This window comes from Monopterus albus, unplaced genomic scaffold, assembly GCF_001952655.1.
Source record: "Monopterus albus unplaced genomic scaffold, M_albus_1.0 scaffold140.1, whole genome shotgun sequence".
Classification (NCBI taxonomy): domain Eukaryota; kingdom Metazoa; phylum Chordata; class Actinopteri; order Synbranchiformes; family Synbranchidae; genus Monopterus; species Monopterus albus.
Window position 1 is genome coordinate 868,884 of NW_018128020.1, and position 12,080 is coordinate 880,963.

The window sequence follows — 12,080 nt, forward strand, 5'->3', positions numbered from 1 at the left end:
ACCCTTGCCATCTTTGTCATGGTCTGCTTGGTTGGCATTGGGGATGTAGGGGCAGTTGTCCAAGTTGTTCTGGTGACCATCCTCGTCAATGTCCTGGTTGTTGTCGCACTTGTCTCCTACGAGATCTGAGTCAGAGTCAATCTGTAAGAGAACAAAATTCATTTATGATGAGATTTGCCAGAGACCGACTCTTTTGCTATAAGAAGCTTGTCCTCACTTCAAATAACTCCCTTCACTGTTTTTCACCAGCTTCGATATGAAAGGTACTACTCTGGACATTAAATCTAGCCCCTTGTTTTCAGATATGTAAGCAATGTCCCTTCATACAAGTGTCCAGTGTTCTTCTAACTCAGCAGAATTATATACTTGTTCCAAAGGTGGATGAATGGAAGTAGAGTAGAGTAGGTACTTTATTGATCCAACAGTGGGGAAATTTCTGTGTTACAGCAGCAATAGAGAACAACCAACGTAACACTATAAGAACAGACACCACCATAAGAAATGAAAAGAGGGAGCTTTGCACAGCTTTGCCTCAAGGCTGCATACTTCTCTTTGATTAAAGCAAGTGCATTATATGCATTACAGTGTGTCCTGAGGCAACTTCTGCATAGTTACATGACACATTAGGCTATGTCACTCAGGGTAACTGTAAGTGAAAGTGAAAGTGAAAGATGAGATCTGATGTTACCTGATCTGGGTTGTGCTCCAGAGGGCAGTTATCGCAGTGGTCTCCCACTCCGTCCCTGTCGGTATCTCTCTGGTCCACATTGTAAACATATGGACAATTGTCGTTTTCGTTCAAAATGCCTGTTGAATGAGAAAATACTCATCTTAGCTTTCAGTACTGTGCAAATGCTTTTTAAGGCAAGATGTAAGGATTCAGTGAGGTTGCTTACCATCACCATCAATGTCAACAGCACAGGCATCACCCTCTCCATTGTTGTCAGTGTCTGTTTGGTCAGTGTTAGCCTCAAACACACAGTTGTCACAGCTGTCGCCTACATCATCCCTGTCTGCATCATACTGGGCAGGATTATACTCTCTGGGGCAGTTGTCCTAAATTTGTAGATAAATACCAATGAATTGCTGAAATAGGTCATGATTTCAAGAAATTACATTTATAGGAACATAACATTTGAAAATGCTTGTTTTTTCTTTACTTAGCTGGAATGTGATACGGCACTGCATGAGAGCTGGTCATTTTTAACCACAGCATTTTTCTCTCAAGTTTCCAAATCCACACTAAGAATTATAGGCAAAATGCCACCTCAGTTCTTTGTGCTGAAATGATGTTGTACTAATCCTATGCTGCTGGCTTTCCTCTTTGACTCTCTGGGCAAAGCACACAGACCGTGAGGCTGTACATTCCTTCCGCCCAGAGGAAGGATGGCTATGGCTGATTGCTATGTATAGTCTCTGAGGAAGGAGATTTTAACCTCACAGTTTGGTGCTAAATAAAAGTGTAACAGTGACTCACCCTGTCATCTGGGATCCCATCATTGTCATCATCATTGTCACATTCATCACCCAGGCCATCTTTGTCATGATCTTCCTGGCCAGAGTTGGGAAGCCTGGGGCAGTTATCCTGTAAAGGAAGAAAACAGCGGTTAAGGAGGCAATCATCATAATAATAGAGTGCAGATGGGTAATAATGGCCTTTGGTATTTCTGTCCGTGTGGAGTCTGGCTACCTTCTTGCAGTGGTAGGTCGCATTCACAATGCAGAGCAGGTCAGTGTTGGGCCATCCGTCCAGGTCAGTGTCCTCTCCACAAATACGGCCATCTCCGGCATACCCTGGCTTGCACTGACAGCGGAACATGGACTCGGAGAAGACACCCAAGTAGATGCAGTTTGCATTTTTATGGCAGTCATGGCTGCCGTCCTGGCAAGGGTTACGGGGCTTGCAAACCTAAAGAGGATCACAGAGGATTGAGAAGATGCAAGCTGCTTGACTACCAATCACAAACACAGACAGAGAGAAATAAGTCAAACCTGTTTCTTAGCAGTTGCCTGTTCCACTCCTCTTCCAAAGGGCTGGGGCCCGGAAAAACGTGCAGGGCATTGCAGGCAGTTGTAACCAGGCTCAGTGTTCTCACAGCGATGGACTCCGTTATGAGTGTGGCAAGCATCAGGGACCTCTTTGCACTCATCAATGTCCTTGCAGGTGATACCATTCCCAGTGTAGCCAAGTGGACACTTGCCACACTTGAAGGAGCCATCAGGGAAGCTGGTACACCTAGTGCCAGGGAAGCATGGATTGGAGAGACAACCATCTGTAGAGAGAAAGATTTGGCACTTTAAAAGGGTGCGCTGTAGTGAGACATACCTTATTTCTTTAGTATTTGTTTAATCTTAATGCTTACCAATAGGGCAATCCTGTTTGTTGCACACTTGAGACATGGTGGCATCACCAACACAATCCTTTCCTCCATATTTGGGCACAGGGTCAGAGCAGAGACGTTTGCGGTTCTGGATTCCTCCAGCACAGGTAACAGTGCAGGTGTTCCAAGGTGACCAAGGTCCCCAACCTCCATCGACTAAAAAGTAAATAAACAACAATATTCATTATTTTGAATTTATACATGCAGTCATGTATACTTTGGTGCTGAAACTGAACTTACTAGGACAAGGCAACTGGTGGCAAATTTTGGTTTGACGTCCTTCTCCCTGACAGTCTGTGCCACCCATCTGGGGTGTGGGGGAGTTGCAGAGGCGGATTCGGGTGATGACCCCCTCACCACAGGTCACAGAGCACGAAGACCAGGGAGACCAGTGGCTCCAACCACCATCCTGTTTGACTGTGAGCAACACATGCACAATTAATTAATCATGCTCTCACAATGACAAAATTTCCTTTCACAATGGCCGTGTGACTTACAGCGTTTGTCGCATTCCTGGGGATAACAGTCACGGGTCTGCACAGAGGTGCCCTCACAGTTGCTGTTGATGCGGTCACAGGAGCGTCCACGCTGTTGGATTCCACGACCACAAGTGACTGAACAATGGGTCCATTCAGACCAGGGGGACCAACCATCCTCTGCATAGGCACTTGCTGTAGAGGGGACCATATAAAGTATGGGGATCGTTACTCTGGAAGAAAGTCATCAAACTAGAGATGAAGAAAATCAGATAAAATCTGTGAAAATGAAGCTTACGTGTTCCACAGCGAGGGCAGCACTCTCCGTCAGGCACTGTGGCGTTAGCACATGGGATCAGAGGGCAGGAGATTTTGCGACACATAGTAGCTGAGTTCTGGAAAGAAGAACAGTCAAATCATTACTGCTGTCTTGATAGAAAACATAATCCTCATGTTTGTGCTCTCTGTAGTGCCTAACTAATTACACAATACATGAACAGTCGTCACCAGATGTTGCTGATCCAGCAAGTGGGATGACACATACCTGGCAGGTGCATTCGGTGCAGCCATCCACAGTCCATTCATCCTTGTCTTTGTGCACGATGCCGTTGTGGATGCAAACTCCGCTGTGGATGTTCATTTGATTTATCAGCAGTTGGCTGTCCACAGACTGCCAGAGAAAGAGAGAGGGCGAGAAAAAAGGGGTTTGCTCAGGATGGAGGATGGAAAAGTTTCACTTTGCCAGCGTTCCAATACAAATGAATCACCAAATGACACCATAATTAAGACATGAGTCTAGCAAAGCAGTGCAAATGCAGCCGGCAGCCAAACAAACTGTATTTGGGTATTCACATGGGTCTTATTAAGGACTTGGCCGGGGGCTGCCATTATAGCAACAAGTGGCTACACACCGGGAATGTGTTAACTGGAAGCAGAGGGAAAGACACAGAGAAGAGGAAAAGAGGGAGTGAATGATGACAAAAAGCAGGCCCTGAAGGTCCCTGGAGCTTACCACTTTGCGGAGCTCATTTGACAGCTGTTTAACAACTACACCGAGTCCCTTGAGCTCCTGAAACATGCTGGCGATGTCGTCACAGGAGAAGCCACAGACAGACTGCAGATCTGAGAGAAAGGAGAGAAATATACAGTAAATTACCTCAACTCTGAAAGCTTACAATGGCCCAACAGAAGACTCGGGCTTGTCTGTGTGAGAAGTAGAGGTCTCACCTTTGGCTTTGTGGCCGGTGTAATCAGTCCTAATGGCAGGGGGGGGGGCCAAGAGGAAAAGAGGGAGTGAATGATGACAAAAAGCAGGCCCTGAAGGTCCCTGGAGCTTACCACTTTGCGGAGCTCATTTGACAGCTGTTTAACAACTACACCGAGTCCCTTGAGCTCCTGAAACATGCTGGCGATGTCGTCACAGGAGAAGCCACAGACAGACTGCAGATCTGAGAGAAAGGAGAGAAATATACAGTAAATTACCTCAACTCTGAAAGCTTACAATGGCCCAACAGAAGACTCGGGCTTGTCTGTGTGAGAAGTAGAGGTCTGACCTTTGGCTTTGTGGCCGGTGTAATCAGTCCTAATGGCAGGGCTGGAGCCATTGACTGGGTTGTCCACTGTCATGACATCAGTTAAGGCAGCTACAGGAGGAAAAAAGAGATGTCACATACATTTCTGTGTGACAGACTCTTTGTATTCATTCTTAAATACTGTCAGATGTGCCAGATGTCTGTCACTCACATATTTAATTTATTTTTCAGACTTACCTCCACTTTGGCATCCTTTATTTCTCAGTAGAGTCTGCAGAGTGGTCCCAAAGACAAAGCGCACATTCTGAAGCACGCCCTGAAAGAAGATATATTCAAGTTAGACACTCTTAAATGATTAGGCTTTCTTTTCATATTTTACATCAGTTATTCTGTGGGCACAAAATATAATGCAGTAAATATGTTCTTTATTAATAGACATTTATTTGGTTTCCCTCCCAGTCAAAATATAGATCTTACCATGAATTTGTCCTTCACAGCTCCCTTTCCAATCCTGAGCCTGGCAATGTCTGCCACCTCCTGGGACAGCACTCTATGAATGGGCACGTCCATCTCCGAAACATTGATCTCCTCACAGCCGACATAAAGCTGCACCCAGTCATCCTGAACAAACAGTGTGATGTTCTTCCAGTGTCCAGTGGCCAGATCCGTCTCCTCGATGGACACGACCTGCTGCTGGTTCATGGTGGAGTACACAACATCCAGAGTGTTCGCCTTGCCATTGGAAGTGATCTCGAACAAGGATCCAGATCCGTCATTCTTCTCGATAGTTAAAAGGCTGCCTCTGGTTTTCTTGAATTGCTTCATGTTGATCAGGAGGAGGAAGCCCCTCTCAGCCTGGATGGAGTCGAGGAGGTCCCTGAAGGAGCTGTCGGGGACGGGGGGGATCAGGTCTGCATTCAGGATTTTGTATGCAGGGCTGTAGGGATCGTCGCCTTTGACCAAACTCACTCCGTGATGTCTCTTGTTCACTCGGGCCAGATCAAATAAGTCATACACACTGTCATCATCTCGACTCTCTGCAGTGACAGAAAAAAGCGCAGGCCATTTTCTTTTTTTTTCTTCCTATAATAACAGTGCCCACAAATATGCAGGAAAAAGGCATGGACAATAATACATCTACAACTATAAATACAACTGAACAAAACATCTATAAAAAATAACAAATTAATAACAATACTTCTGAAAACATTATCGAGATCTTCACTATAATGTTTAAATCATGTCGCCTGAAAGTCTTTATAGACATGCTTACTTTTTATATGGAAGAATTTTAACAGTTTTAACAGGTAAAAAGATGATTACAAAGACAGTTTCCATTCTCACCTGCCAGCCTCGTGCCTTTACAATTCCAGACCATCAACAGCAAAAAGATGCCGCACAGCATCATCCTGAAATCTCAAACGATTCCTAAAGCAACCAGAACAGCACACTTAATCATCTGGGTTACATTTGATCAGTAAATAACAGGAAATTAAAAAGCTGTCTACAAACCTTTAAAATACAAAATTCTTGCAAAAAAGGAGGAAGAAATCTCGGCTGGTCTGATTGTTTATCCTGCTTCCTTTCCTTTATCTCGTATAGAAGCTTGTTAGACTGGAGTAAATAAGTCTCTTCGAGCTCCAGTCTGGGATTTATTTCAGTGCTTTCACTTATTCTACTGTCTTATCCGACCGAAGCAAGGGCTATTTAAACAGTTTAAGGACATTCCTGAGTTCCCATCTGCACCAATGGGATGGCTGCAGGAGTGAGGGACGGACCTGTTGTCTTACCTCACAGCCAGTCAGAGTAAAATCCAAGACGCACACACAGAGGGGAAAAACGCATTCCAGAGTTGAGTTTTCATCATTGGACAAATATTTTATATGCGCACTCTAGCCAAGACTTAGCCCCTTCCGGTCAAATAAAACTTTAATTATTCATCAAATAGGCTTTATTATATTTGACTGACATTTTCTATAAATATCTAGATTTACTATTGTTAATGTGATTCAAAACAAGGAAGCCAGTTCACTCTCTAGACTACCCAAAACCAGTTATAAGTGGATTTAACAGCCATATAAAATATATCCCAGAACCTAGAGTCATGTATAAATTCCAGCTCATATGGCATGCAGCAGACTACTTATGATGTGCTTCTTGTTTTGCTAGTCTGGCCGCCAGGGGCCTCAGTGAGTAATACATGTCAAAGTATTGAGAGAGAGAGAGAGAGAGAGAGAGAGAGAGAGAGATACCGTTTATTTGTACCAATAGCATGTTGAACAATCTAAACATGTTTTTAAGCTTAACCTTTATTTATTGTGCAAACATAATACACATATGCAATACATTTACAAGTTCAGTATTATAAGCACAAACATGCTAATATACTTCACCATATTTGACCATTAGTGGACAGATTTTATTCTATATCCAGACAGATCCTTTACTTAAGTAAAGATTTCAAAACATTAATATAAAATACTCCATTTGCACTAAAAGTTAAAATCTGATTTAATAAAATATTATTAAATATATGGTACTATATGACAAATAATTCTATTTTGATATTTCACTGTGTAAGCAGCAGTACAGTGTTGTAAGTGGTCAAAGTGGAGCTAGTTTTAACTATATTTAATGTCAGTGGTTCTTAATCTAGGGGTTGGGCCCCTTAATAAGGTCATAAGGTGAATCTGAGAGATCATGAGATCATTATGGTGGTTTTGAAAGCAGAAAAGAACATTGTGATGTATAAAATTGTGAATTATTTCACAATTTGACCTCTTTCAATGCAAAATGCTGAGAAGTTTAGTGGAAACCCTCTGTTTACTAACTACTACCAGTTCACATACATCTGAAATGTGACAAGGGGTTTCTTTGTAAGAGCTCAAAAACTGAAAAACAGGAAGTGACTAGTTTAATCTTCCTCAGTGCATTGTATTTTTATGGGGTCATTGTGATTTTTAACAAATTAAAAATTATAACATGTAAAGAAACTAGTAGCTACAATAAATAGTACAATATTTTCTTTAAAATTTGGTGGAGTAGAAATATAGCATAAAATGGAAATAAGTACAACCACCTCAAAATCATGAATGAATACAGTTTACAAGTCAATGCACTATAAATATTGAATTCATAAGAATTTTATGTCAACTGGTATGGACAGTGGTAGAAAACAATATTTACTGAAACTCCTTCCAAAGCATGATATCACAGCTTAGATGGCTGCTGAGGTTTGTGGCGGAGCATTTATCCTATGACCTCTTTCCTTTCTCTTGCTTGCTAGACCGCCACCAAGTCATGCCAGAAATCTCTTGAGGGAGACTTTCAGTTAACCCCTGGATAGAGAAGCCTTTTGTTTTTTCACTGAAACTCTGTATTTCCTAACTGTTTGAATCATGCCAACATGGAGACTTGTCAATACAGAGGAAAGCTGAGAAAAGACAGTGAGTGTGTGATGTGGATGCAAACTCTGGTAAAGCAGGGAAACACAGAGGCGCCTACATGCTGTGATGGCTTAGATTCTAAAATAAAGTGAGGTCTAAAAATAGGTTAGATATATGGACATATGATTGTATGAGACACAACATCTGCATATGTGTTCTTCAGTCAGTGGACAGGAATTCAGGATTTTTATGGCTTGTGGTATTTTTGTGACAGATAGGATTTACATGTCCTACTCACCTTGGTGAAACATAAGCCTGCAGGAAGTGATAAGGCAGTAATGATGCTCCATTGGTCAAACTGATATTCAAATAGAAAATGGTTTGGATGGCGTGATGTGGCAACCAAGGGGTAATAAGAGCCCCTGGTTTCCTGAAGGAAGATTTGCGGAGAGATCACAGGCAGGTGTGACTGGGAATATCTCTGTGCGCACACAGTGTGGGAGGTGTAACTGACAAGACTGTGTTGGAGGAGAAGAGATTTGGCAAGCTTGGATAAATGACCTCCAAACTCAGCCAAAACTACAGCGGAAACAGGCCCATAGATAGCAAGTGTTTACTCTGGAGTGTATTAGCCAGTTGTTCTTTCCAACTGGGGAAGCTTACATAGACACATCAGTGCGTGGGAGGGGTCATTTGAATTTCTCTGCTCTTTCTCATCCAGATAACATTTAACACAAACAGAAAATAACCAACTCATATAGTTTATTCTGTTCCTGTACACTACTTCTACAAGCTATGCTGCAAGGTACACATTCATTTAATAATCTGCAATGTTTTGGGACTTTGTTTGGTAGCATGGTATAACATAGGCAGTCCAGGAAATAAATAAATACCCAAATAATTCAGAGGCATGACACAGACAGTTAGGACGAACTCTATGGCAACAAAGACAACCTCATAAACAACAATAAGCGCTCCATCTTATCAGTGGTGTAAGGAGTATTCGGGTTGTCTGCTTAAGTAAAGCAGAAAATACCACAGTGTAGAAAGAAGAAAGTACAAAGGTATTAGCATAAAAATATACTTAAAACACCAAAAGTAAAAGTACTCAACATGCTTACTGGCACAGGTCACATTAATGATATTACATATTACTGGATTATTGTTTACTTCACATGGTGAAGTTAGAGGTAATTTCAAGTACTTTACACACTACTAGGTAGCTTGTGAATTGTATACTGAGGATTGGTGAAATCTTATGATTATACTGTATTTTGTTTTATTAAACTGATTCAGAAAAGTAACTGATAACTAAAGTTATCAAATGTAGTGAGTACAAAGTACAAGATTTTTCTCTGAAATGTAGAGAAGTCAAAGTATGAAGTAGCAAAAAATGAAATATTCAAGTAAACAGACTTCAAAATTGTACTTATGTATAGTACTTGAGTAAATGTACATAGTTACTTTTCACCTCTGCATGTTATCCTTTATATACATTGGAGAAGTCATGACTAACGGCATGCAGGTGAACATTACTGCATTGTATTGATCTTTTACATTGCTGCGGGTGAAAGACAGCTGTAAGGTATCACTGCACCAAGAAACATCCACCAATAGGTGAGCAAATAGCATTGTACTGCATTACTGTACTGCATTTTCAGTCATTCTGTTGATATCAACCCTGGTTTATACCACGTCCGCTGCTTGGGTAATGAATTTGTAACCCTTTTGCCACCCGGCTCGTTATAGTAAGGGAATAGGTACTTAGTGCATACCCCTCTAAACTCAAAAAAACAAATTGGCAAAAGAGACATTCCAATGTAAGAAACTTTGTCTAGGGTTCAGTATGATCCTCACCTTTAAAACATCAATTGGAGATTTCCCAGAAATGATATTACTTCAAATAACTCAGAATACGTATGTACTTTGTTACTTGTAACTTATGGACAATTTTTCCAGGGACTGTTTCACAGTGTAGAAACAATAAACACACACACTAAACACAGTTCAAGGTTGTGTATTAATTAAACAAACATATACCACAAATTTACCCAGTTCAAATATGAAATAATATTTTAAACCCTTGAAATGATGTTTTAACCACAAAATCAGCCTGAGTGCACTCTTAAAGTTTTATGCAAGCTTGCGTTGGCGCGCGTTGGAGCTTATGTCCACTCGAAACCATTTTAACAGTCATACCAGTCTGAAAGAAAAAAAATCCTCCTTCAGCAGTGTTAGTGATAAGGACTGTAGTTTTTTGCAATGTATAATTATAATGTGCATTATCATAATGACAAGTGCAAATCCCATAAAAAAAGCTTTAAATAGAAAAGAAGGGGGGCATACTGACTGTTTCCTTAATGCTAATATCTGAGATTAATTTGAACAATGTTGTGGTTTATTACAAGCTTATTACGTCTTCATTTACACCTATTCACTCTGATTAAATCAAGCCAATGTGGGGTTTTTCCATCTTTTCAAATGTCAGTCAATATGTTTATGATTTCATGGAAACAGTTTGTTGATCGGGACGGGTATTAGGTAACATATGATGCAGCAAAACCGCTATCATACTGACAGGTCGAGACTCTCTCCTGAAAATTATTATCGTTTGCAATGACTAAGCCATCAAACATGGTTTTCACTTGTCCCCTTGAGCCACAGCTTTACCTGTAGAATAAGATGTTTAGTTAAAAAAAAAGGAGTGTTTGAAAGACAAGCATCTATTAACTTTTTTTGTGGCTTGCAGTCTTTGTAAGAACACATCGTTCTTTGCTTCATGAGTCACAAAGCACGCCCAGGGGGAGCAGGCTTGACTAAGTCATGTTTTAGGAGGTGAAACTACAACAACAAGAGAAAACAGGGGAGTAAGGTGCAAAGAGGCCTGTATACTAGTCACACATAAAACATCATGGGTAACGGATAAATAGTTAGACAACAGGGTTGCTGACAAGGTTGGCAGTCATCTTTTTTGTTGCTGGAGGTTTTGTTATTCACTGAGGGAGAAGAAAAAAGAATATAATTATCTATTGATTCTGTTACATTACAGGTGACAGTACAGACCAGTTACTGTACTGCTCATGTTCAAGGACCACTGTCAGTATTAAACTTTGACCAGGGTAACACTGAATACCATGACAAGTGTTTTTGTAACAGAAACAAACCATCTTATCAAGCAGAGTAATAGTGTGCTTCCAAGGAAATCTGGGAATAAAAAAAAAAGCTATCCTTTAGTAACTAAAGGCAGTGTGTTACCAGTCTAAACATTTTTTTTTTAATTCTTTGAGCTGTTTTGTCCTCAGCACATGCTAGAACACTAAAATTATTTGGACCCACTGGCTGTTGTAAATTATTGATCGTAATCCATGTCTGGCCTCATGGGGATAAAAGGAAATGTTAATATTACCGATGGCTTTGGAGCTGGCATAACTTCTAAAAAATATTTTCAATTTAAGCAACATGTCTGTGCAGATTCTCAGTCATCCAGGTCAGGTCATTCAGGTAAGCTGAAAAAAAACTTAGAAAAAACCAACTGGACTAGATTTCTATGTCGAAGACGTTTCACCTCTCATCCAAGAGGCTTCATCAGTTCTGACTGACTGGTGTTGAGATATTTATCCCCCTCGGTGGTGTTTCAGTCCTTTGAACACCAAAAATGTCCCTTAACAACTGAGTCGTTACCTGTCTTTCAATCCTCCCGTGTCAACTGATGCCTATTGTCCTGGTGGGCATGTTTGGGCAGAAATCTCAAAACAGGATTGTAGATGGATGACAAGTTGTGTCTTAGTCCACCACCCCTATTTAGTGAGGGGTGTTCTATTTTTATACAAATAGCTTCCTTAACTCCTCTCTCAAACCAGCGATGTTCTCTGGAGAGGATCTGGACTTCACTGTCCTCAAAAGAATGTCCTTTGTCCTTCAGGTGGAGGTGGACTGCTGACTCTGGTCCACTGGAGTTGGCCCTCCTGTGTTGGGCCATGCGTTTGTGAAGCGGCTGCTTAGTTTCACCAATGTACAAGTCGTTACACTCCTGACTACACTTAATTGCATACACCACATCACTCTGTTTATGTCTGGGTGTTTTGTCCTTCAGGTGGACCAGTCTCTGCCACAGGGTGTTCCCTGGTTTAAAGTTAACTGGGATATTGTGGTTGTAAAAGATCCTTTTTAACTTCTCTGATAAACCAGCCACATAAGGGATGACAGTGTTATCCCCTCTTGTTTCTGGTTTCTCCCTGTTGGTGTTGGGCCTCTTCCTTGCTTTGGTGAAGGCCCACTTAGGGTATCCACAAGCCCTAAGGGAGT

The 12,080-nt window shown here is 41.3% G+C and overlaps 1 protein-coding gene across 1 annotated transcript in view; it reads right to left on the bottom strand.

Annotated features, from left to right (window-relative positions):
- Positions 1–6,053, bottom strand: part of thbs1a (thrombospondin 1a) — a 9,244-nt gene extending 3,191 nt beyond the window's left edge. The window contains exons 1-17 of the mRNA XM_020613934.1: positions 5,902–6,053; positions 5,734–5,817; positions 4,867–5,426; positions 4,627–4,705; positions 4,411–4,500; positions 4,196–4,305; positions 3,402–3,527; positions 3,156–3,252; positions 2,879–3,052; positions 2,622–2,798; positions 2,364–2,537; positions 1,993–2,273; positions 1,691–1,909; positions 1,478–1,585; positions 897–1,056; positions 689–807; positions 1–141 (exon numbers count right to left, since the gene is read on the bottom strand). The exon at positions 1–141 is cut by the window's left edge and continues 88 nt beyond it. Of these exons, the coding sequence (XP_020469590.1) occupies positions 1–141; positions 689–807; positions 897–1,056; positions 1,478–1,585; positions 1,691–1,909; positions 1,993–2,273; positions 2,364–2,537; positions 2,622–2,798; positions 2,879–3,052; positions 3,156–3,252; positions 3,402–3,527; positions 4,196–4,305; positions 4,411–4,500; positions 4,627–4,705; positions 4,867–5,426; positions 5,734–5,797 (2,679 nt within the window). The 5' untranslated portion in view covers positions 5,798–5,817; positions 5,902–6,053. The remainder of the gene's footprint in view (positions 142–688; positions 808–896; positions 1,057–1,477; positions 1,586–1,690; positions 1,910–1,992; positions 2,274–2,363; positions 2,538–2,621; positions 2,799–2,878; positions 3,053–3,155; positions 3,253–3,401; positions 3,528–4,195; positions 4,306–4,410; positions 4,501–4,626; positions 4,706–4,866; positions 5,427–5,733; positions 5,818–5,901) is intronic.
- Between the last annotated feature and the right edge of the window lie 6,027 nt (positions 6,054–12,080).